The sequence below is a fragment of the Podarcis gaigeae genome, assembly GCF_964106915.1.
Source record: "Podarcis gaigeae genome assembly, chromosome: 12".
Lineage (NCBI taxonomy): Eukaryota > Metazoa > Chordata > Lepidosauria > Squamata > Lacertidae > Podarcis > Podarcis gaigeae.
Genome location: NC_139688.1, coordinates 45,701,537 through 45,728,387, shown reverse-complemented (window position 1 = coordinate 45,728,387; position 26,851 = coordinate 45,701,537). Strand labels below are relative to the sequence as shown.

Sequence of the window (26,851 nt, the reverse complement as noted above, 5' to 3'; positions counted from 1 at the left end):
CTAGCAAGAAAGCTTCAGGTTTTTTCACAAAAGTAATTTTAAACATTTTTTTTCAACTCGTTATAAATCATTTCCCAATATACTTTTGTTCTCTTGCACTTCCACCACATGTGGTGAAATGTGCCTTCTTTCTCTTCACACTTCCAACATGTATCTGTAGCAGTGCTATACATTTTTGCTAATCTAGTAGGAGTTAGGTACCAGCGATACATCATTTTCATATAATTTTCTTTCAACATACAACATGCTGTAAATTTTAGATCTTCCCTCCATAGTTTTCCCCATGATGCCAATTGTATATTATGTCCAATATCCCTTGCCCATTGTATCATTACTGACTTTAAACCACCCAACATTTCTGGTTCCCAGTTTGTATATCAGGGTGCCTAATTTCTACCTGGGGGGGTTGGCATGTTCGCAGCGACAGTTTCCAGGGAACAACAACGTTGAAAAATCTGTTGCTGGAAAAGATTTAGGGCAGCAGTTCTCAACCTGTGGGTCCCCAGATATTGTTGGACTACAACTCCCATCATCCTTGAGCTCTGGCCTTGCTAGCTAGGGGTGATGGGAGTTGTATTTCAACAACATCTGGGGACCCACAGGTTGAGAAAGGCCGATTTAGGGCATGAGAGCTATCCCCCAGAAGCAACGTTACTTTGTACAGTGGTACCTCAGGTTAAGTACTTAATTCGTTCCAGAGGTCTGTTCTTAACCTGAAGCACCACTTTAGCTAATGGGGCCACCTGCTGCCGCCACGCTGCTGCTGCACAATTTCTGTTCTCATCCTGAAGCAAATTTCTTAACCGAGGTAATATTTCTGGGTTAGCGTAGTCTGTAACCTGAAGCGTATGTAACCCGAGCTACCACTGTATTTGTGTATACTTTGAGGGATGGGTTCCCCCCCCCTTAAGACTGTGGGTCGATTTTGTTGTTGATTTTATCAACGAAACCTACCCATAGCCTTAAATAAAGGGGAAACACTGTTCCTACAAAATAATGTTACCTGCCACCCCAATTTCTGTGTTGTGCGAGAGTACAGGGGTCCAAGGCAGGGTTGGAAATGAGGCATGGCATAGACTGTGGTGTCTTTATGATATATGGTTTATTTACACATATACACCACCTGAGCTGGAGGGTCTTCCAGCATTATACTCCAAGAGGGTCTTGCTTCTCCCACGGCCACAATCCAGGGTTCAAATTGTCAACCCACATGGTGCTCTGACCCCATTTTCCCAAGCCTGCTGACCCTTGCAAACTGACCATATCCCTCCCAGCTCAGATCAGAAAAATTGCGATCCTAGACACATCTCACCTAACACGGAACTTGGTTGAATTTGAACCCTTTCCCGGATCCCAGAATTTAGGGGAGCCTTGAACCCCCACTCCTCCCAAGCTTACAGCAATAATAAAGATAATAGGATAATTATGACAATGGTGAAAACGAACAGACGCTCGCTAGCGGCAGCTGTAAGGAACAGTGGGCTTGTGGATATACAAATATTATATGCTTGCATAGCAACCAGAAATGCTGGGAGGCACAACAGGAATAATGAACTGGCTATATATTGGACACAGCAACTGGAAAACAAAAGGAAGCAAACAATACTGCCCATAAGATAACTGCACAATGAGATAACTGTTGATCTCCTTGCTTCTTAGCACCCACCCAGGTCAATGCCACCAACACTGGGAACTGCTGCTTTGACCACTGCGCCATACTGCCTCCCTCCTGGACCCACTTCTTCGAGTCTTCTGCATTTTGTCCAACCTAGTATTCATTGGCGAACCGTTTGCCCACAAATGACGCAGTGTGCTTCTCTTCTCTGCACAAGAGGAGCGCCTGGCCAGCTTCCACCCCAGGACTAAGGCTCACGGCTCAGGCTTTTAGTGTTTCAAGAGAAATCCGAGAAGGCTTTTATTGTGAAAAGAGCTTCTGCAATGCGAGCAGGCCTCCCCCCTTCCTCTGATCCCCCTCCCACAAGTCTGCCAGTCCTGGCACACTTTGAACACTCAGCAACTAATTTGGCTGGCTGCTCAGCGAGCATTTTGTCCTATGGCTCAGAATCATCTTTTCCCCGTTTGCACAGGGTCCCTCTGAACACTTCTACGAGCCAGAGCAGCACCTGGAAAGTTTAGCAAGAGATTCACAGGCTGTATTTTTTGAAAATCTAACTCCCTCCTCTGTCTCTCTTTTTTTGGTTGAAAGATGAGTAAGAAGAGGCTCAGCTTGCAAACCAAACTCTCCCAGCAAAGTGTGGCGGCTGGGAATGCACCTTGAAGATGTAACATCTGGTTGCAGTTACCCCAAGAGAGAGCGAGAAATGGAGAGAGACCAGAGATCTTGACGGCTGATGTTCTGGGCTCTTGGGAAGTTCGACGTATGGGGTCTTCCAGCTGAGCGATGAGAAATTAACGGGCAACCGATTAAAGGAGGCAACCGAGCCCGGGGTCTTCTCCCGGAGGTGAAGACAGGAGGTGGGAGGAAAAGGAAGAAAACTGTGCGTCTGAGCATGGTAAGAGTTTTGTTTCTAGTAGTGCAGTCCTAGGAAGTTCAGTGTTGCTTACTCCCAAATACAGTGGTACCTTGGTTTAAGTACAGTTCTGTTTACGAACGATTCGGTTTACGAACTCCCCCAAACCAGAAGTAGTGTCCCAGTTTGCAAACTTTACCTCGGTTTAAGAACGGAATCTGAACGGTAGGAGCCACATCGGTGGCGGGAGGCCTCATTAGGGAAAGCGCGCCTCAGTTCAATAACGGTTTCGGTTTAAGAACGGACTTCTGGAAAGGATTAAGTTCATAAACCGAGGTACCACTGTACGGGATTCAGGGCCAGCTCAAGGAATTTTGCTGCCTGAGGCAAAGGAGGCACCTGCCACCCCAGGCCATAGAGAGAATCCCACCATCCTGGCAGAGGAATCTTACTGACAATGGGACAGTATACCTGAGGCCAACAGGGGAATCAGGAGGAATGGAGGGATGTCGCCATTGACTCAGCATCTGCCGCCTGAGACAGCTCCCCCGACTCTGTCCAATGGCAGGGCTGGCCCCGCTAGAGCTGTAGTTTCAGTCTACAAAATCCTTGAGGGGGACAAATGGATTTCCAAAGGTCTTGTTCCCATATTACAGTTCTCCACTCTACAGGGATTTCCCCCTGTACGAAACGCAGACTTCCCCAGTGTGCCTTCCCCTGCTTCGGTTCCAGTGATGTGGAGTCGGCCGTGTGTCTCGTGGCATTAACTCCCACCCTGGGTGAACTGTAAGAAAACAAGTTGTGCCTCATCTACGGCTGACCGATACAAGACGGATGAGTCTTAGGATTTGTGACAGGTGCCATCCTGGCCCCGCGGCCACCAACTGAGTGGCAAATCAGCTGAGGGAAAGCAAATAGGGAGCCTCTTATATGTTCAGTTGCACAGCAGGCATCATGTGGGAATGTGGTCTTATTATCCTGGATGGTAATGAAAACTGTTATTCAGCTCAGTTTGGACCTTACTTTGGGGAAAAGGTGGACTAAACCAGGATGGCCTGTTGAGAAAAGATGTCAGGCCATGGTTATGAACCACCCTGAGATCTACAGGTATAGAAATTTAATATATGATAGTAATAATAATACTGCATGGAATGCGCAAGGTCAGAAATTCCATCTCTGCTCCAGGGAAGGCAGAGAAAGACCTCTGTTTGAAACCTCGAGAACTTGAATCAGAAGAATCTTTATTTGCACCAGCCGCTAGCCATAGGAATAAAATAAAATAAAATGTACTGAAGATAAGAGGTAAAAACCTAACGATAGAAAATACTCCTCTAGCACCATAATTCAAAAGCATCAATTTTTCGGCGATCAGCCTTCTTTATGGTCCAGCTCTCACTTCCGTACATCACTACTGGGAAAACCATAGCTTTAACTATACAGACCTTTGTTGGCAAGGTGATGTCTCTACTTTTTAAGATGCTGTCTAGGTTTGTCCCAAGATTCTGCCCATGCGCAAATATTTCCATCCTTCATGCCTTCAGGCATTTGAGGATGAGTTGATTTCCAGTGCCAAGTATTGCAATGAAAGCATCAGTTAACCATCCTCTTCCCTTCCACAAAAGTTCATGAAGTTGATTTGTTTTTAAAGGAAAGATGGAAGTCTCCTTCGGAGAGTTTCTATGACTATTTCCTTAAGCCAACTGACATTCTCGGCATTTCCATGTTAGCTAGTTCCAGTATAACTTCTAGGAATCCTTGTCCGGGAAGTCAAGCAGAGAGCCAATTCTTCACACCTCCACACCTACCGGCCAGGATCTCAACTTTCCAATCCTCAACACAACACTCACGGCAAGGATCCCTACCGATTCCTGACGCTAGATGTTACGAGAAGGGAATTGTTTTAGCAGTAATGGCTCTTGGAGGACAAGAATGCTGAGCCTGCCCCCCCCTTTCTCTGAGAGAGCTGTAGTGCTTTCAAAAATATGTGCAAGGTTGCACATTTGAGCACTGATGCAGACATGTCGTCTGCATATTAAAGGGAGCTTTGCACTCTTGGATGGAGCCAGCCCAGAGTTGTCAATTGTGCAACGGATGGTTCTTTCTCCTTTGCGGTTGTTGTTTTTTTAAAAAATAAATTTTATTTGATTTAACAAGCATAGAGTTATAACAATACCAAATAAATATCCACATTTAGAGATTTCTCTGAATCTCTAGACTCCCCCCCATCCCCCCCATGGGTCTTATTGTCAACGTTTTCTACTGCATATTATTTCACAATCCATATTTTGTATGTATTCATATTGTCCATAGTATTTGCTACATCACAAGTGTTATTAAAATCCTGCTAATGTTTCATCTGCTTACAGTGGTCTCCTAAATACATTATAAAATCTCCCCATTCTTTCTTAAAGTTTTTGTCTTCTTGGTTCCTGAGCAGTTTTGCCATTTCGGCGTACTCCAACAGCTTGGTTTGCCATTCTTCTCTTCTCGGGACTTTGTTTTCTTTCCATCTCTGGGCTAGTAGCATCCATGCGACTGTTGTCACATACATAAAAAGTCTTTTCTGCTCCTTTGAGATGTCGGTACCTACAATTCCTAGTTAAAAAGCTTCTGGGTTTTTTTTTTACAAAAGTTATTTTAAACACCCCCCGCCCATTCATTATACATCATTTCCCAGAATGCTTTGATAACTTTACATGACCACCACATATGATAGAAGGTACCTTCTTTTTCTTTACATTTCCAGCATGTAGTTGTACAGTCATACCTCGGGTTACAGACATTTCAAGTTGCTTATTTTCGGGTTGTGCACTGCACCGAACCCAGAAGTACCGGAATGGGTTACTTCCAGGTTTTGTCGCATGCGTAGAAGCACCAAATCGCCACCTGCGCATGCGCAGACGTGGCACTGCGGGTTGCGAACGCTGCGGGGTGCGAACATGCCTCCTGCACGGATCACGTTCGCAACCCGAGCATCCACTGTGCTTGTCTTACACATTTTTGCTAACTTACTAGGAGTCAAATACAAATGGTACATCATTTTCATATAGTTTTCTTTCAGCTTGCAACAGGCCGAATTTCTCCGTTGGTTAAGGAAGTGACTAACCTAAGTCTTTTCAGGCAAACCTGCATCACACCCATTTAGGTAGCTGGATGTGCTATTTTGGCGCATCTGATCTTTGTAGTACAGTATATGTGCTCAAAGTGCTTCATTCACTCCAAGAAGGACACTGACAAACTGGAACGTGTCCAGAGGAGGGCAACCAAAATGGTCAAGGGCCTGGAAACGATGCCTTATGAGGAATGGCTAAGGGAGCTGGGCATGTTTAGCCTGGAGAAGAGGAGGTTAAGGGGTGATATGATAGCCATGTTCAAATATATTAAAGGATGTCACATAGAGGAGGGAGAAAGGTTGTTTTCTGCTGCTCCAGAGAAGCGGACACGGAGCAATGGATCCAAACTACAAGAAAAAAGATTCCACCTAAACATTAGGAGGAACTTCCTGACAGTGAGAGCTGTTCGACAGTGGAATTTGCTGCCAAGGAGTGTGGTGGAGTCTCCTTCTTTGGAGGTCTTTAAGCAGAGGCTTGACAACCATATGTCAGGAGTGCTCTGATGGTGTTTCCTGCTTGGCAGGGGGTTGGACTCGATGGCCCTTGTGGTCTCTTCCAACTCTATGATTCTATGATTCCATTCATTCACTGCTGAGTCGGGTAGGATTTACCTTGCTCATTCTCGTGGCATTGTGGGTGTTACCCAGAAAGTGGGGTGCCTCTTCTTCTATCTCTGTGATATCCCCCTACCTATGAGCCTTTCGTTTCCCATAGGATGGTGCTCGTCTTCACTCCTTGTCGTTCGTCAGCAGCAGAAAAAACTTGGCTGCTCAAAACATTCTGTTATGATTACAATTGCCCACAGTCTCAAATGATAGGGCTGGTTCCGCTCATACTTTGTGCCTGCAGCCGAAAAACCCTTGCTGATGCCATGCGGAAATGGCAGCGGCAGAGATACCTAGTCTGCCTGAGCACTTGGGCCTTTTTCTCCCAGTTCAGGTCAATTCAACAAACTGGCAAACCCACAACCCACTTTTTAACCTCTTGGGTGTCTGAAAAAGTGGCTTGTTGACTCATGGGAGCAAGCCAGCCAGGCCAGGAACTGGGCCAGGGAAGACCACGGAGGAAACCTGCGTTTGCGCGGACTTTGGGATCGTGGCCAATGTAAACAGCTGAATTGGAGAGGTGACTCTCCTTTTCATGAGTAGTGATTTTGAGCATATGTGTGCTGGCTTTTTGCTGTTCTTTTCTCTCAATGGCAGCAGAAATGTGGGTCTCAGAACAAGTGGAAATTATTTTGCTTGGGGGGGGGGTGAGTCTCCTTTGAGGATGATTATTTATTATAGTTGCTTTTTTCCCTTTTCATTTTTGTACAAAAAGTAAACTCCAGGCGACTTGCAGGGATCCCCCTCTTAATTCCACTCCTTTCATCTGGCTATCTTGGAATCTAAAGAATGCACATTATGCATTCCTTGGGGAAAAGAAAATGGAGACTATATCTGCTGACTTGCATGCCTTCAATGGAACCCGATGCTGTCCCCTGTGAGGAACAAACTAGCACACTGCAAATCTTGAAGAAACTGAAAATCTGTGTTTTGCGGTTTTGTATGCGGTGTGAAAATAGAGGGTTGTTTTTTTAATATGTAAAGCATTTTTTTCCCCTTCAGAAAAACAAATGATTAAGAACGGCTTTGCAAAATCTAAGGAGGCACACAACAGCTTTTGAAGCCATTGGGAGTCAGAGCTGGTAATCCCATTAAGAAAGAAAAATATAAAACAAGACTGTGGTTCCTTCTGTACGAGATGTTCAGCCTAGAATTGTTCCGACTTCAGTCAGCCTCTGCTGATGGAGAATCCAGACAACATCATTGCCAGCTCATTGCATTCTGACTTCTTTCTCAAGGCCGAATTCATGGCAACACCCCCATCTCAGCAAAAAAGCAACTACGGTGTCAGCCTGGGTGCAAATAACTGTGGTGCATTTTCTGGGCTACTGTGCTTTTAAATAACAGCTTCCTTCTCTGGAAGGAATAGTTTCCTCTCCCTCTCCCACCCTCTTCCGCTCCACATTTGCTTTTCTCTTTCCTTAGCTAAGTAATTGCGCCAACATTTGACAAGAGACAACTTGGAGCCAGTGGCATAGTGTGGGTTGCCAATGTCCGGGGCCATGGAAGTGGGGAAAGGGATGGAGTACGCATACACATTCAACTGCCTAGTAGCACTTCTTCTTCTCCTCTGCGCTGAATTCCCAGAATATCACCAAAGTCTTTTTCATATCTCCTCACAAAGGCATGAGCTTTCATTGGTTCTACACACCTCTGTTTTTTACCTTTATAAGTAAAGGAAATTCATTCAGTGAATTCCCATCTGACGTGCCTCCCACCTCAGGATCACCAACAGATTAGAAGCAGTCCTCATTTAAAGGCAAATTTACACTTTCTGAATCAATACACAAAGCAAAACTTGGCCGCTCTTCAAAAATCACACTTCCCCAAGTTTTGCAATGCTGTTTTCCAGACAAGCAATGTGTATATAGCACTTGGGAAGACAGGGAAAGTAATGCCAGTGTACTGGAAGAAGCAAAGATCACCAGTGTCGAAGCAATGATTCTTCAACATCAACTTTGTTGGACTGGTCATGTTGCTCGGATGCCTGATGATGGTCTTCCAAAGCAACTACTCTGAACTTAAAAATGGAAAGCGTAGAGTTGGTGGTCAACAAAAGAGGTTGAAAGACTCTCTCAAGGCAAATCTTAAAAAATGTAGTAGAAACACTGACAACTGGGAAACACTGGTCTGCAAGCACTCCAGTTGAAGAACAGCCTTTTCCAAAGGTGTCATGGACTTTGAAGACACTCAAACTCAGGACAAAATGGAGAAATATGCTAAGAGGAAGGCACGCTTGGCAAACCCTCACCGTGATCAACTCCTGCCTGGAAACCTATGCCCCCACTGTGGAAGGACGTGTGGATCCAGAATTGGCCTCCACAGTCACTTACGGACTCACTTTTAAGACAGTGTTTATGGAAGACAATCTTACTCGGCTACAAGAAGAATATAGTAGGGGGAAATGGGCATCAGGATGCATAAATTAGTGAAAACAGCATGCAAAAAACAAACAAACAAACCACTTTCTGTCCAAATTGCATGCAAACCTGTGGATATGAGGGAAAATTTGTGCTAAAGTGCTGGAGAAGTTTCACGAGGTTTTAGAAAGAGCAACCTGCAAATTGATGTGGAAATGTGTGGAACTGGACCTAAGTCTGGGGAAACCAGCAACCCAGAGAAACTGATATTGGTGGATTTGCCCATCCCCCGCTTCAACCAGATCCTTTTAACTGGAGATTCCAGGAATTGAATCTGGGGTGTTCTGCAAGCAAAGCATGCAGCGCTATTCTCCGTTTCCAAGGGATGTTCCTAACTTCCAAGGGGAAAACATGTTGTCCCACCTCTGCTGTATACACGCCAGCAATCAAAACCATATGTATGGGTTTGGCACTGGGCTGAATTTCAGCCATAAAATAAAAACGCCTCTCTTTTGTCAGTGTGGAGCTGACGCAGGCAGGAGCTTTAGTGAGGAAATATTGAGCACGTTGCTTGCAGAAGCAAGACAGTTGTGGGTTGTCTCCCCCCCAACCCCCCAAATCTCCACACCATCTTCTTCACAACCGCTAAGCCGCTTTAGGCTTTTGATATTGGGTGCCAGAATCAACACAAGGCATTTACTTTTAAGATATCATCTTTCATTTGTGAAAGGGGAGAGGGAACGGGAGATTGCATTTTGTTGATGGTGAACAGCCTAGAGCAGAAGGGATTCAAGTCAAAACTCACCAAAGCCAGGGGACGCAAACTTTTTAAAAAAAATATTTTTATTAAAGATTTTCTTGGTTTACAAAAGTACATGCCTTGTCTCTTTTTTTCTGGTTGTACAGTACAGTCGTACCTTGGATGTTGAACAGAATCTGTTCTGGGAGTCTGTTCAACTTCCAAAACGTTCAGAAACCAAAGCCCAGCTTCCGATTGGCTGCAGGAACCTCCTGCAGCCAATCGGAAGCCCCGTCAGATGTTTGGCTTCCAAAAATAGTCCGCAAACAGGAACAGTCACTTCCGGGTTTGCGGCGTTTGGGAGCCAAAATATTCGCGAACTAAGCTGTTTGAAAACCAAGGTACAGTGGTACCTCAGGTTACATACGCTTCAGGTTACATACTCCGCTAACCCAGAAATATTACCTCGGGTTAAGAACTTTGCTTCAGGATGAGAACAGAAATCGCGCTCTGGTGGCACGGCAGCAGCAGGAGGCCCCATTAGCTAAAGTGGTGCTTCAGGTTAAGAACAGTTTCAGGTTAAGTACGGACCTCTGGAATGAATTAAGTACTTAACCCGAGGTACCACTGTACAACTGTATTCCTTACAAATCAGTTACATTTGTTGTGAGACCTTAATGTTGAGTACAGTACAGTGGTACCTCAGGTTACATACGCTTCAGGTTACAGACGCTTCAGGTTACAGACTCCGCTAACCCAGAAATAGTACCTCGGGTTAAGAACTTTGCTTCAGGATGAGAACAGAAATCGTGGAGCGGCAGCGGGAGGCCCCATTAGCTAAAGAGGTACCTCAGGTTAAAAAACAGTTTCAGGTTAAGAATGGACCTCCAGAACGAATTAAGTTCTTAACCCGAGATACCACTGTATAAGGTTGGGGAGCTGGAGTCTGTAGCATAAAGCAGCAGGCTGAAAACATTTGCTCCTAGTAGATCTGCTAAAGAATAGCTGTTCCATTAATTTAGGATGACCATGTCCCTTACTTTACAGAGGACAGACTTCTGTTTGAAGGCATCCTCTGTTCGAAGGGATGTCTGCTCCGAGTCTGATTTAAAGATTTAAAAACCCTGTAAGATAAAAGATAAAAGATAAAAAAAACTGTAAGAAGGGAGACCAGAAGCCTAGATGTTGCCCACCAATAGTCAGCACCTGGACAGTTAACCTAAAGGTAAAGGGACCCCTGACCATTAGGTCCAGTCGTGACCGGCTCTGGGGTTGCGGCGCTCATCTTGCTTTATTAGCCAAGGGAGCCAGCGTACAGCTTCCAGGTCATGTGGCCAGCATGACTAAGCCGCTTCTGGCGAACCAGAGCAGCGCACAGAAACGCCATTACCTTCCTGCCGGAGTGGTACCTATTTATCTACTTGCACTTTGACGTGCTTTCAAACTGCTAGGTGGGCAGGAGCAGGGACCGAGCAACGGGAGCTCACCCTGTTGCGGGGATTCGAACTGCCAACCTTCTGATCGACAAGTCCTAGGCTCAGTGATTTAACCCACAGCACCACCTGCGTCTCTCGGACATTTAACCTACTCTGCATAAATAAGTAAATCTGTACCCTCTTTTAAAATTTATTTAAAGTGATGCATTTCCTCCCCCCGCCCCCAGCAAAGCATTAAGTGGCCACCCTACAGTAATTTCTCTGCTGTACTTTTCTGCGTTTGCAGCCTAAACAACCCCCCCCCCAACCAGGAGTCATATATTTATTCTTTTTTTGTTCCATCATCATGGCATTTAACCAGGAACGATCTTGTCAATCACTGTCTTTGGAAGGGAGAGAGAGAGAGAGAGAGAGAGAGAGAGAGAGAGAGAGAGAGAGAGGCTGGAATGCATCAAGAAGAGGATGTTCACTGCCTCTGAAAGAGATCGGAGCAGGAGCAGACAAGGAAATTAATAACAGATTTCTGGCATCTCCTCGCAATTTATGTTGGTTCTGTTTTCCGCGATGCGAGACCAAGCTTGCAGCAAAGGTCCTGGATAGAATGTATTATTATAATAATAAGGAAGGGACTTTGAGGAGGAAGAGGTACAGATGGAGAAAAGGCAGGGAGCCTCATTTGGAGTCTGTTCAGGTAGCGTTGCTGGATTCAGAGCCCCCCAATGTGAACGCTTTGCTTTAATTTTATTCAGGTTCAATGCAGAGACTTCTGTCATGTCCCTTTGCTCGGCTATTATATTGCTTAAGAGTTTTTTTGGCAGAAAATTCTATCCAATCTTTCAGCCAGGAGGCTGGGGAGCCCATGAGAAGCTTTGTGAGGCGCAAGAATGAGGCTGGGAGTTCGTTTGCTTGCGATGGCTCAGTTCCTGGAGCCTTGCCGTGGTGTCTGCTTAAAGGTGTTATAGGAAAATCCTTAGGCTCACTTGGATCGCCAAACAAAGACACTAGCCAAGAATATAGGAGCAAAACAGCATCCTGAAGGCCTGATCTTTATTCAAAAGACTCTTGCAACAGGACTTCCACCCACCACATGGAAGAAGCAGGAGAAAGTCCTGAAGAAAAGGATGCTCTTACTTTTCTAAGTTTTCCCTTTTACCCACAACACCCTTAGTGAAGCATCATGGATATGTCACAAACAGGGAGGGCTTTTTTCTGGCAGAAACCGGCTAATCAGGTTTGCCCCCATCTATCCCTTGCCCTCCACCTCACACCCATTGAAATGTAGGTGGGTTCCCACAAGGCAAGACACAGCAATGACAGCAAGAACCTATACCAAACTACATAACTGGGAAACGGGCAAAGCAACTGCTTATATACATTCCTGAAAGCCTGGGCCACTCCCACTCCCAACACGATTGGCTGTCTAAACTTCTAAGCTGCAAATCACGACTCAGAGTCTAAGGGCCAATGGCAGAGGCCCAAATCCTGAAATGTTCTGTGATTGGACATCATGTATTGAATCAGAACACAGGAGCTCAGAATCCTTAGTCCAGACTCAAGCTCAGGGAAACGTAGACCACTGAATATATAACACCCATCAAGTGATACAATGGAAATATTTACAGATTCCTGTTTTCCCGGTCAGGTAATCACACTTCTTTGTCCTGACCAAGAGCACAATCCAGTCTTGGATGGTCTGCTGTTGTCCATGGCACCCATTTGCCAGTGTTATGTACTGAAGTTCTCACCCTGGGCCAGCAGGGGGATACTGTAGATAGTTTTCACACACTTCCACATATGCAAATAAGGAATTGAAAGTGACGTTCAGTGATTGGATAGTTACAGAAAGTGGTTACTGTTGCGTTGTAGTGGAGCTCTATATAAGCAGGCTGGCTGAACCCTTCAGTTCTGTTATGGGTCTGTGAATAAACAAGAGCTGTTTGAAGAATCGCTGTGTCGTCTGATATGTTCACCCACAACTTAACAGCCAGCATGCCAGTGATTATCGCTTGTGCAAGAGGCTGCTGTGCACGTTCCGGTAACAAGGTGCACGCTCAAAAGATGGGCTTTAAGGGTGGCTGCGACATCACATAAAAATCTGCTTTGTGGTACTGTTGCGTTCCAGGAGTCTTCCAGAATGACTACTATCCTGGGGCCCCACCGACTTTAATCTGGCTTGCCCCCAGAATGGAAGTGAGTCTGCTTGTAATTTTCATTTATTTTAACCTGCCTTTCTAGTATTATGCCCCCGCAAACCAGCACAAAAAGGAACGAGAAGCAAGTTACAGTCGAAGAATAGTCACAGCGGAACAGATGTGCTGATTGCCATGAGAAACTACTCTGGAGACACAAGCTGGTATGAATTGCAGGTCCCCTCATTTTGAAGGAAAAAGTCACCAATCAGCTTTAAATTCTTTAGTTGCTAGTCGCAATGCTTCGGCAGACAGCTATTTCTTAGGAAACACATTGAGTGTTTATTCCTTTATTGTAAATGGAGCCTCACACTGTCTACTGAGACATAAGTCCCACTGTATTCAATGGAGCTTACTCCCAGGTAACTGGGTAAAGATTGTGCCACCTTACACTGCAATCCTAAGCAGTTTTACTCAGAACTAAGTCACACTGAGTTCAATAGAATTTACTCTCTGGTATGTTCCTGATCCTTCTCACAGTTCCTTTCCTTTCCTTTCCTTTCCTTTCCTTCCTTCCTTCCTTCCTTCCTTCCTTCCTTCCTTCCTTCCTTCCTTCCTTTCTTTCTTTCTTTGGAAACTGCTCATAGCACATGTCCTGTAGGTGTCATTTCTTTTCTTTCTTTTTAAAATCATTTCTATTGGGTTGTTTTTTTTAAAAAAACACACACACCAATATCTATAGTCATTACATTACATTCAAATTTCCCCCTTCCCTGCTGACTTCCCTCATCTTCCATCCCTGGTTTATTACATCTCATATTGCATCCTGCTGTTTATATATACTTCTATATTGTCATACTATTAGGTTTCTTGTTTTTTATAAATACAATTGCAAATGTTTATTTAAATCCTGCCAGTGACTATATTTTTTTGTTGTTTCTGCAAATATGATGTAAAAAGTTCCCATTCTTTTTCAAAGTCACTATTGTCTTTTTTGCACAGTTTATCTGTTAACTTTGCCAACTCTGCATAGTTCATCAGCTTCTCTTCCCATTGTTCCTTTGATGGTATTTCTCCAGTCTTCCAGTTCTGTGCTATCAGAATTCAGATCCTTCTCACAGTTTCCATTATTATTATTATTATTATTATTATTATTATTATTATTATTGACACGGGTGTTACTGTGGTCTGAACCACTGAGTCTCTTGGGCTTGCTGATCAGAAGGTCAGCGGTTCAAATCCCTGTGACGGGATGACGTTGCTCTGTCCCAGCTCCTGCCAACCTTGCAGTTCGAAAGTACACCAGTGCAAGTAGATAAGTAGGTACTGCTGCGGTGGGAAGGTAAATGGCATTTCCATGTGCTCTGGTTTCCATCACAGTCAACCCCATAGTCACCTTTGACTGGACTTAACGGTCCAGGGGTCCTTTACCTTTTTAGTTATTATTATTATTATTATTATTATTATTATTATTATTATTATTATTCTTTTCATCAGAGAAATGTGGAGGATACATCTCTACACTTGTACAGAAATATGAAGCAAGAATCATTCTCCTTAGATTCCTGCTTCCAGCCAGAAGCTTCCAATCAGAAGCTGAGGAAGCTGCATCAGATGTTTGGGTTCCAAAGAACATTCGCAAACCGGAACACTCATTTCTGGGTTTGCGGCATTCGGGAGCCAAAACGTCCGAGTTCCAAGGCATTTGGGATCCAAGGCATGACTGTAATTTTCTCTTAGACCATAGCATGCTGTAAATTTTATACCCCTCTTCCGCAATCGTTCCCGTGCTTCCATGTCTATCTTATGATTAATCACTTTTTCTTATTCACATTCCCCAGGCCCAGAGAACATGGTATCGAATGAGGCTAAAGAAATCTCCTGTGACTGGTTTCTGCGCCTTGCTCGCCTTGTCTGTGGTGGCTCTTACTAGTTTCTCTTCGACATCCCTGAACAGCTACAAGAAGTCCAATTTCCAATACCTGCCTGGGAATGAGCCTCGAGGGAAAGCTGCCCGTCCCAAGCAGTTGTGGGCATCCTCTACTGTCCCCATTGCCTGGCAGGCTTGGCGTCAAAGCCGCCGGGAATGGCCCAGCCATCAGTCAATACAAACTCTGTCAAACCCCAGCTCAGCCCGCAAGCAGAACAGCCAGGCTGGGCGAAATCTTAGGGGTTTAAAATCAAAGGGGCAGGTTAAGAAACATAATGTCGCAGCAAAAAGCTCCGAATGCAGCAGAGAAATCCGGCGTCAAGCCTATCCCTTCAGGACTGGCCAGAAAAACATGAGAAAGATTGATGCCACTTTTGCCAGTGAAGATCTGAGCACAAAGAAAATGGTGGGTCAGAAACCGCAGAGGGAGTCGGCCCCATCCTCTCATCCTTTCCGAGATGCGGAGCCTAGAGCTCTTTTATATCTCAAGAATGCATCCACAGGCCCACGGACTTCTCCTCAGGAACAATGTAAGGCCGATGCGCAGACAGCTGGCGCCAAACATCAACGCTCGGGTGTCATCAAAGCCATCACCTCAGGCGGAAAGTCGTTTCGCGGCACGACAGGCATTGGGGGACTGATGGAAAACTCTCGCTCGCAGAACCCAGAACCACCTCCGTTTTGGGCCAGAGACGCAGAGGAGCTGCAGAAATCACAGTGGTGCAAGGAGCCCCAACCCAACGGCGTTTCTGGAAGACGAGAGGGCAGTCTGAGTTTGGGCGGAAATGCCCTTCCGTGGTTTACGCCGGACGATGTGGAGAAGATGAAACTCCTTGCCAATGGGACGGTTGTGAGCAAAGACCGAATCCCTGCCCATGGGCAAATACTTCGGGTCGGCCTTTTGCCCAGCCAAGACGCCATTTCCCACAACACCAAAAGACTCTGTTCTGAGGGGCTGTGCGGAGTAATCAAAAGGCCCACCGACCTCTATGAGGTTCTAGCTTTCCACTTGGACAGAGTTTTGGGGCTCCACCGGAGCCTGCCTGCGGTGGCCAGGAAGTTTGGCAGTCCCCTGCTACCTTACAAATACACCGATGGTGCCACCAGACCCATTGTATGGTGGGCCCCCGACATACAACATCTGAATGATCCCGGGAATGACCAGAACTCCTTTGCTCTAGGGTGGCAGCAGTACCAGGAGCTGCTGAGGCAACGGTGTGGCATGGAAGATTCCAGAACAACTCTTGGGAAGGGACGATGTTTGACCGTCCTGCATTCGGAATGGGCCAAACTGGCCCTTTTTGACTTTCTCCTGCAGGTAAACCTGGTGGTGGAGCAACCTTCCTTCCTTCCTTCCTTCCTTCCTTCCTTCCTTCCTTCCTTCCTTCCTTCCTTTTCCTGAACAGTGCAACTGCCAAGTCATGATAAGAGGCCGAATGGTGCTCCTCGGGTTAAAGACGCTTCAGGTAGGGTTTTTTCAGGTTACGGACCACCAAAACCCGGAAGTAGTGACATGGGTTACTTCTGAGTTTCGGCGATTGCGCATGCACAGAAGTGCTAAATCGCGCTTGGCACATGCACAGAAGCACCAAATCGCAACCCGCGCAAATGCGGGTTGTGAATGTGCATCTCGCACGGATCACGTTCACAACCCAAGCGTCCACTGTACAGCCGTAAATTCATTCACATGTTTTGTAAACTCTGCTTTAAAATTCATTTTAAGCCTTGGAATATCACGTGTCAATTTTCTATGAGAACACTGTTTGATGCTTCCATACCAAGGCTCCAAATCACTTAAAATTTGCACTGCATGGTCTTTAGAATCAATTTGCGACAACTGAACATCTTTAAGTCCACCAACATTGGTTGCCTTGACTTGGCTGTTTTGCTCACAAATTTATTGACGGCTGCACAAATTATGATAGCAAGGAAGTGGAAGGGGCAAGCAGAATATAAAATGGTAGAATGGTATAAGGAGGTGTGGGATACAGCTATTGATGATAAATTAACACGTGACATTAAGATAAGATGTGGAATAAGCAGGATAAATAATTTTGAGAAGCTATGGAGGGTGTTTCTAGAATTTGTACTGTTAAAATGCAAAGGGGTCAAATCATCACAAGAGGTGCTGAAATTTTGGGAGGTTGGGTAGTTACAATGGAGCGGTCTCAGTGGTGGGTTGTACATTCTTATTCTTATTTATTTATGATTATTACTTTGTCAAGAAGAAGAACCACTGGCCTGGCTTAGTCTAAGGCATCTTCTGATGTTCCTATGCCATGCTGGGCAAAGATTTTGATTTAAGTGCACTGACCTGTAAAGATTCGCTCATGCAGAGAACCAAGCCGTATTCTCCTGATGGCTTGTGTTCCTAATAACTCTTTGCAAATCCCACCAAGATGAGAGAGCTTTTCCATTATTAAATGTGAGCACAAGACTTCCCCATAATCTTATTATTTGCAGCTCTCTTAATATATGGCTCTTTCACATGTTTTCCCAAAGACCAGCTGCGCTCGTTGGAAATCCATCCTAAACTGCACACAGAGAGACCTATTTCTGTTGGTTGCGGGTTTGAATATATTTTTTTTAACACCTTGAGTCGCTGATATAATTCCGATTTCTCTGTGAACAGCTCTCCACAGGAATAAGGGTTCATTGCCAAGAAAAATCTCAGAGAGAGAGAGAGAGAGAGAGAGAGAGAGAGAGAGAGAGAGAGAGAGAATCGTGTCTGGTGGATGATTTTTTTAAAATGACAACAAAGCAGATGCTATTTTCAGGACTTGATTTGAAATACCTGGCAGTTCTCACAGCCCTAGTTTCCATACGAGATTGTGCTATAGGTGTGTAGCACAGGCGTACACACGCTTCAACAAACTTATCCTCCAAAAACTGCAGCACAAAACACACCAATAGTCTTATTTGTCTTTCACGTCCCAAATTATCCCTTTCTGCTTTACTCTGTAACTTTGTGGCTGGGAAAGGGGGTGCAAGGTTTTGAGCTGAAAAGCAGACAGAAGGGAAAGAGTTAAGTATCTCCCCCTGACTTCCCAGTGCTGAAACTAGAAGGGAATGCTCTTAAATGCAACTTCTATGTTAACATCTAGTTTGGACCCCAATCCCCATTGAACCTGTCGAGCTTCGTTGAGGTAAACAGGGATGGTCAGGCTATCTGGGCAGTTAATATGCCTCAACCGGAGTTTGGCATCATTGCAAAATTTCTTCAACATATTTGCTTCTTCCAGGTACAAACATTTTTTTGTTTGCTTGGCTTGTGTGTGTATTTTAATCCTTATTTTGGCAGGTACTAGGGTTATAGAGATAAAGAGCTGCATGAAGGGTGGAATGCAAGGGAGAACAAGGTTTTATTCTTTAAAGAAGAAAAACCTTACAGAGGCATTGTACGAGAGATTGGCTCCAAGGGTAGATTTACACTCCTGGTTTTTAATGTTAAGGAATGGTTTTGATAACATATATGGGCACACAACATCCTATTTCTAATGTTCTGAATGTGTTATTATAGGGACGCGGGTGGCGCTGTGGGTTAAACCACAGAGCCTAGGACTTGCCGATCAGAAGGTTGGCGGTTCAAATCCCCGCAACGGGGTGAGCTCCCGTTGCTCAGTCCCTGCTCCTGCCAACCTAGCAGTTTGAAAGCACGTCAAGTGCAAGTAGATAAATAGGTACCGCTCCGGCGGGAAGGTAAATGGCGTTTCCGTGTGCTGCTCTGGTTCACCAGAAGCGGCTTAGTCATGCTGGCCACATGACCCAGAAGCTGTCTGCAGACAAACGCCAGCTCCCTCGACCTGTAGAGCGAGATGAGCGTACAACCCCAGAGTTGTCCGCAACTGGACCTAAAGGTCAGTGGTACCTTTACCTTTTAATGTGTTATTAAAATATGACACTGGAAGGCGCTGTTGAGCAACCAGCAACAGAGAGACAGCATTTCGACTGGGGCTGGGGTGGAAACCAAGGTAAAAAATACATAAGGAATTGGGAAAATGTTTGAAAGTACTTTCCCCCCCAAAAAACAGAGTCCTTTCTGTTGTCAGCTTCCTATATTCCCGATAGAGACATAAAATACATATTACCTTCTCCCCGCTCCCCGTCCTGTCCAAACTTAAGAACAATGTACAGATCCATGGAGGGATGGATGCAAGAGCGGTAATTTCAGTGCCACCAACTGCGTAATGGTGGCTCTAGGATAATTTTTGGAAGGTATCAGTATTTTCCCTGGCAACCTCAGAAGGCGAGAAACCTGAACCATCATTAAACAGCTGCCAACTCTCACACTTTCAGATATTCCACTAACGTGCCATCTGCTGAAATGGTGTGACTTATCGGTACAGTGAAAAAGAGACAAACGGTGCTTTCTCATGTTACGAAATCGCCCGAGAAATCAACGCCTCACTTAAACTGCACAAGTTGGAGCGTGCATTTCAAACCAGGCTCGAGGCGGCTTGCAACATGAAACAAATACCGAACTGCCGCATCGCAAAAGGAGTCACAAATAATAAATGTATAATATTTTATTAAGTTTTAACAATAAAGAAATTATAGAACAACAAATAGAAAAAAACACACAAGAAGAATACAAAAACATAAGAATACAAAGATGCAAAAGTACAAAAATACAAACATTTAACGTAAAAAAGAAAAAAAGGAAAACACAAAAAAGGAAAACAAAAATCCCTCTTTCTTAATTTCTCATCTTTGATTAACTTATTTTCCTGACTTCCTCACGCCTCCCTTTTTTGTATTCCATTTAAAAATTGGTTCAGCAAATTCATATCCTGTTAGTTTATCCTTAATTATTTTTCCTCACATATTATAGCTTCAAGTTTTCATCTAATATCAATCCAATCTTACATTTTACCTTATTACTAGAACCCCTTCATTTCATTTCAATGTCACCAACATTCAAAATTTTTACAATATTTCTGTAGATAAATTTTAAATTTCCTCCAATCTTCTTCCACCGACTCTTCTCCCTGGGCCACAAATAATAAATGAAGCGTTTTTTAAAAATACGCAACCAAACGGAACCGCATGAGTCTCAACAAAATCTGAAATAAAGATGGAGAAAACGGAGAGCGACGACAGCAACGACCCCCACCCTAGGGTGCCAACTTGAGTAAAATATTGGGGGGTGGTAGGAAAGCCCAGCCCAATCGCAAGAAATGGTACCTACCCACTCTTTGAATGGCAATGCCCATCAACTTTAGGGGGGGAGACCCTCAAATACTTTATTGGGGGCCAAAGGGACCTCAGCCCCTAGGAGTTGGCTCCTGATCTCCACCCCACATAACCCACAAAACAACACCCCCAGCCCAAGAGTCTTTTCAGCAGCCTCCGCTTTTGTAGTTGGAGTCAGTCAGAGACTCCAGATGAGGTCTTCCAGGACTCACAGCCAAGATGGTCTGGCCTGTTCAGCAGCCTCCAACCTTGCCAGACAATTGCTTTTTCAGAATGGGTGGTGGCTGATTGGCTAATTCTGGGCTGCTCCTGTAGGCCAATCAGGTTGCGGATTCACTTTCTCCAGAAGCCTGATTGGCTGCTGCTGCAGGCCAATCAGGTTGCTGATTCACTTCATTCAGGAGTCTGATTGGCTGCTCCTGCAGGCCAGTCAGGTTGCTGATTCACTTCCACCTGGAGCTGGATTGGGTGGCTCCTGCTGACCAATCAGACTGCTGCATTCTGGATCCTATTGTTCTAGGATTCGGCTCAGTACATAACAGTAACCCTGGCTTGAATTCAACCTGGGGAGAAAGGAAGAACCGGGAGCTCGCTCCAATGTTTTCCTTGGCATCAGAAACTTGGCACCTTTGGAATCTGATGCCTTTTTCTGTTGCTGTGGAGGGTGACTGAAATAAGTGGCCCATCTGACAAAGCACGGGCTTCAGTGTGTGCTCCTTGTCCCTTCTTTTAGCCAACATCTTCCATCATCAGACATCATATATGACACCAGGCCTGGGAAAGGTTGATGTGCTATGCTCTAAAGAGCCTGGTAGGCCAAACTCTCACAGTCTGGTGTGCCTCTAGAGTAGGGGTCAGCAAGGTTTATCTCGCGTGGGCCGGTTCACGCCAGTGGAGATCCCTCTGTGGGCCAGATCATGTGCGCACATCCACAATTTCCGGTGCCTGCATCTGCGCAGACAAAATTTCCAGCGCCTACGTCTGTACAGACGCAATTTTCGGTCCCTGTGCAGATGCAATTTCTGGCGCCACGGAAGTGAGTCCCCGTGCTGCACTGTGGCGGTTTAGCGCAGCGAGCGGGGACTCGCCGAGTGAATGGCTAGGTTCAAGGGCGGCTCATGCGCCGGTTAAATGACCCCCGTGGCCCGCTTGTGGCTCATGGGCCTTAGGTTGCCGACCCCTGATCTAGAGGTGCCCATCACCAGTGTTGTAGTGTGGGTTCCTGGCTCCAAGCAAGTGTTGCGCTTCCCTGGTGGACTGGACAGTGGCTAGTCCTTTTGCCGGCCAGCATCTAATCAAGGGAGTCTGAAATATAGTCAGAGTCGAGAGTGGATTTCATGCTCTTTATTCAGCTCATAGTAGTGAGGAGGAATGAAAGTTCCCCTCCCTCCTCAGTGGGCGACGACAGCGCCCTCCCTCTTGGCCAGCCCAAGGTCAGGCTGTGCGTGAGCATCCTTCTCTGGCCATGAGGAAGAGGTGCCCCCATCCCAGGCCCAAAGGCTCGTCCCATTCGCTGCTTGCCTCCCTGCGGCTTCGACCTCAATTTGGGATCCTGTCCTGGGGCACCCGGGGCCACGGTCCTCCCATGCTATGCTACTGCCAGTCATCATCATCATCACTATCATCATCATACCCTGCCGATCTGGCTAGGTTTCTCCAGCCACTCTGGGCGGCTTCCAATAAAAATTAAAAATACGTTAAAACACCAGTCATTAAAAACTTCCCTAAACAGGGCTACCTTCAGATGTCTTCTAAAAGCAAGATACAGTAGTACCCCGTGTTACAGATGTTTCAGGTTACAGAAGCTTCAGGTTACAGACTCTGCTAACCCAGAAATAGTACTCGGGTTAAGAACTTTGCTTCAGGATGAGAACAGAAATTGCATGGTGGTGGTGCGGCAGCAGCAGGAGGCCTCATTAGCTAAAGTGGTGCTTCAGGTTAAGAACAGTTTCAGGTTAAGAAAAGAGCTCCAGAACGAATTAAGTTCTTAACCCGAGGTACCACTGTAGTAGTTTATCTCTTTGACATCTGATGGGAGGGCCTTCCACAGGGTGGACGCCACTACCGAGACGGCCCTCTGCCTGGTTCCCATTGACATTCTTGCTTTATAGTTGGGGCTGAATGAGTGACTAATCTGGGCAGTTACGATTAGGCTCCAGATCCTAGGTTACTCTGCAGTCCAGTAGACCACACAGTCTCCAAGGACAAACAACCTAGAGATTGTCCGCCAGCCACCAGAAAATATTTGTCTTCCGTACAGAATTCTTACGCCTCTGAATCCTCCACATCTCCTGCAGGTCCACGACCGCCTGGATCGATACTGCTGTGGCTTCCAGCCAGATCCTTCTGAGCCCTGTGTTCAGGAACTGCTCCACGAGAAGTGCCAAAATCCTGCCGAGCTGGTCTTGGTTCATATCTTGGTATGCCACTTCACTGTGAATTGAGTTTGTTTCTGTTCTAACAAAGGATTCTCTGAATCCCTGGACTTCCCTTCACCCCTCTGTGGTTTCCATAGTTATTCTTTTCCAACTGCATCATATAATGTTCTCCATATTTTCTTAACACTCAGTTCTCACCATAGTTGTCACATTGCAAGTGTTTTTTAAAACCCTGCCAATGATTTTAATTGTTTACAGTGTTCTTTTAAAATAGATTTTAAAAATTGTCCAGTAGCACCTTAGAGACCAATTAAGTTTGTTCTTGCTATAAGCTTTCGTGTGCATGCACACTTCTTCAGATACGAAAGCTTATACCTAGAACAAACTTAGTTGGTCTCTAAGGTGCTACCGGACAATTTATTATTATTATTTTATATATTTCGACTGCATCAGACCAACACGGCTACCTACCTGGATCTAGTGTTCTTTTAAGTAACTTATAAATTTTCGCCATTCTTTATTAAATTTATTATCCTCTTGATCTCTGATCTTCCTGGTCATTTTTGCCATTTTGGCATAGTCCATCATCTTCATCAGCCATTCTTCTCTTGTAGGTATTTTATCTTCCTTCCATCTTTGGGCTAATAACATCCTCACAGCTGTCGTACCGTACAGAGTGTTGAATAATTGGCGTAGCTAATTGGATTGGACCCCAATTAGGTGCAGCTGCTTGAATGGAAGCCCGGCACACTTCCGTCTGGCGCCTCTGCTCCCGGTCCTCCGTCCTTCGTCAGCCACAAATGCAGAGCTTTTACCGCAGCGTGCTGTTGCTCCCCGGTGTTAAGCAGATCAAACACACTTAGGCGTCAGTGTGTTTATAACTCAGTTTTTATTCAAGCAGTTAAACAATTACAGAGCTTTCCTGGACTCAGCTCGCACATTTTGCTTCCGTCTCCTTCAGACGCAGAGACAAACAGGCAGTGAGCCACTCCCTCCTTCTAGTCACGCCTCAGGAATGGAAAGACGTCACTCAGAACTCCTTAGCCCTGTGAGTTCTGAAACTAGTCACACAGAGACAGTCTTTTCTGTTCCTTTGGTGTTTTTGGACCTAGAATTCCTAATAGAAAAGCTTCTGTTTTTCCCACAAAAGTTATTTTAAACATTTTTTTCAACTCACTGTAAATCATTTCCCAATATGCTTTTGTCATCTTGCACGTCCACCACATGTGGTAGAATGTGCCTTCCTTCCCTTTACACTTCCAACATATATTTGTAGCAGTTCTATACATTTTTGCTAGTTTAGTCGGAGCCAGTTACCAATGATACATCGTTTTCATATAATTTTCTTTCAATGTGCAGCATGCTGTGAATTTTAAATCCTCCCTCCATAATTTCTCCCACGATGAAAGTTGTATATTATGTCCAATATCCTTTGCCCATTGTATATTACTGAGTTTCTGTTCTAACACTTGGTGATTTGTGGAGTAGCCTGGCGATGAATTCTTGCTTCTTACTAAAACATCTCCCCGGGCCCTAAACATTCTGGATGAAAGAAAATAGGAATGAAAGAAGATGAACTATAAAGTCTCTTGGGGGAAGTGAGAGACTTCTGTGGCTAAGGACCACTTCGCATTTAGTGATGTAAGCGTAATTGCTTTGTGAAGGATATCGCCACACACATAAAAATATCCATATAGCACTGAGCTGTAGGGTAAACATGCCAACATTTCCCAAAATGTTCTGTAACAGACTGTTCACATTCATGTACCTGTGTCCTGAGAGCCAGTGTGGTGTAGTGTTAAGAGCGGTAGACGCGTAATCTGGTGAACTGGGTTCACATCTCCGCTCCTCCACATGCAGCTGCTGGGTGACCTTGGGCTAGTCACACTTCTTTGAAGTCTCTCAGCCCCATTCACCTCACAGAGTGTTTGTTGTGGGGGAGGAAGGGAAAGGAGAATGTTAGCCGCTTTGAGACTCCTTTGGGTAGTGATGAAGCGGGATATCAAATCCAAACTCTTCTTCTTTTCTTCTTACTGCCAAGTTGATTCTTCTTTTACAGATCCGGAGGAGCAAGCCTTCACATTTAGTATTTATTGACAACGCAGGCAGACCAGGCCATCCAGATGCAAAACTGAACTTCAGGCTGCTGCAAGGCATAGACGGGTAAGATGGGCATTGGCGAGTATTACCTGTGGGCTGTATGTATTCAATAACATTTCCTCTCCATGGTGCTCAAAATATTGATGATAAAACTAGGATAGCCCTGTTCCTTTTGAGCAGGAGATTGTTTAGTGACTATCCATTCTTATTTAATAAATAATAATCTGGAGGTCAGAAATGAGAAACAAGTCGCTTTAATGTTTATAGACGCAGAAAAGGCCTTTGATAATATTTCATGGGCATTTATGAAGAAAACGATAGAAATGATGAATTTTGGAGAGGCTTTTGGTAAAAGTATTGAGGCAATTTATTCAGAACAACAAGCTATGCTGATTGTGAACAACGGGATTATGGAAAAATGTAAAATAATGAAGGGGACAAGGTAAGGATGTCCCCTGCCCTGTCACCATTATTATTTATATTAGTATTAGAAACCCTGGCAAAAAAGATACGCGCAGATGATACAATAAAAGGAATAATGGTAGGAAATAAAACGTATAAATTGAAAGCTTTTGCAGATGACCTTGTGATTACAGTAGACGATCCTAAGTACAGTTTACTGAAAGTGTTGGAGAGGATCCAGGAATTTGGACAGTAGCAGGAATCAAATTAAATTAAATAAAAATAAAACTAAGATATTGATGAAAAATATGGCAAAACAATGTAAAAAGGATCTACAACAAGTTTCCGACTTATGTTTATATATAAATACTTGGGGGTATGACTAACAGCTAAAAATATTAACCTATGTAAAGATAGTTATATAAATATCTGGAAAGAAATAAAGAGAAATTTAGAGATTTGGGGTAGGATTAAATTAATCCTTCAATAAATATCAGGCAGAAAAGAAATAGATCCCAGGGAGCAGAAGTTGGATTGCTTCGTATGCAGCCTTCATGCACTAATACTTTAGAATATGGGATTCTGTCTATAAAAAACATAACTTTTAATTTCTTTCGTCAGGTTTCCTGAGACAGCTGTGACTGTGCTCAAGTCAGGATGCTTGCAAAACCTGCTTTTGCAATCTCTGTACGTCGATGAGGAATTCTGGGGAAACCAGGGTGGACGTGAAGGAATGAAGAATTGGCTCCAAACCATCGACAGGAGAGGACAGATTCTGCTTAGGTATATTCAGGAGCACAACTTAACAGTCACAAAAGAATCCTCGCGTTAGTCTTTCTTGACAAGGGTGACACGCTCACCTGCAACAAAAAGGAGCTTTTGAGCTTTGTCTGTGAAAATACCTCTGTGCCCAGATCTGCCAGCACACACACAGGCCTTTGAGTGGCTATGTAACTTCTGTCATATGTGAATTCTGAAAATAAAGCTAATTTTTAAAAAAGAAATGTGTGACAAAATGGGTCTGTTGTATTTATATTTGAGGAATCATCCTACATCACATTTTCTGTTTTGTAGTGTATGGTTCTTCCACATACCAAGCACACATACCGAGCACAATTCAAAGTGTTGGTGCTGACCTTTAAAGCCCTAAACGGCCTCGGTCCTGTATACCTGAAGAAGCATCTCCACTCCCATCGTTCAGCCCGGACACTGAGATCCAGCACCGAGGGCCTTCAGGCGGTTCCCTCATTGAGAGAAGTGAGGTTACAGGGAACCAGGCAGAGGGCCTTTTCGGTAGTGGCACCCACCCTGTGGAACACCCTCCCTTCAGATGTGAAGGAAATAAGCAGTTATCCTATCTTTAAAAGACATCTGAAGGCAGCCCTGTTTAGGGAAGTTTTTAATATTTAATGCTGTATTGTTTTTAACATTTGATTGGGAGCCGCCCAGAGTGGCTGGGGAAAGTCAGCCAGATGGGCGGGGTATAAATAATAAATATTATTATTATTATTATTATTATTATTATTATTATTATTATATTGTTTGTGAAAAGGCAATCTCTGGACCCAATGTCAACCCAATTGTGCTTTCTGACACGAACCAAATGAAGATGAATACTGCCATCCCTTTGAGGTCCATCTGGTAGGGTCAGTGGGTACCACATGAGAATCAAAGTTTGCATTTGCATCCCGATGTCCTTTCACATCCTTTGAAGGTTGAAATTTCCCATGCTAGATGGGTGTGAGACAGACAGAATTACAGACAATGGGGCACATTTCGTAGAAGAGTTGGAAGGGACCCAATGGTCATCTAGCCCAACCCCCTCCAATGCAGGACTCCAGGCTAAAGCATCCATGGCAGATGGCCATCCATCCTCTGTTTAAAAACCTCCAAAGAAGGAGAGTCCACCACCTCTGTGGGAGACTGTTCCACTGCCGAACAGCTCCTACTGTCATTAAGTTTTTCCAAATGTTCAGTCGGAATCTCCTTTCTTGC

General features: G+C 44.7%; 1 protein-coding gene across 3 annotated transcripts; it reads left to right on the top strand.

Annotated features, from left to right (window-relative positions):
- The first annotated feature begins 1,448 nt into the window (after window positions 1-1,448).
- On the top strand, window positions 1,449-25,860 carry GASK1A (golgi associated kinase 1A). Of its 3 annotated transcripts, none has more exons than XM_083705835.1 (5): window positions 1,449-2,513; window positions 14,695-16,101; window positions 22,274-22,396; window positions 24,414-24,517; window positions 25,478-25,860. In XM_083705835.1, exons 1-5 carry the CDS (start codon window positions 2,511-2,513, stop codon window positions 25,686-25,688), a joined length of 1,848 nt encoding a protein of 615 aa, XP_083561961.1. In that variant the 5' UTR covers window positions 1,449-2,510; the 3' UTR covers window positions 25,689-25,860. The 3 variants fall into 3 exon arrangements, with proteins under 3 accessions (XP_083561961.1, XP_083561963.1, XP_083561962.1); XM_083705836.1 differs by lacking the exon at window positions 1,449-2,513 and adding an exon at window positions 12,977-13,077; XM_083705837.1 differs by lacking the exon at window positions 22,274-22,396.
- Window positions 25,861-26,851: the final 991 nt, after the last annotated feature.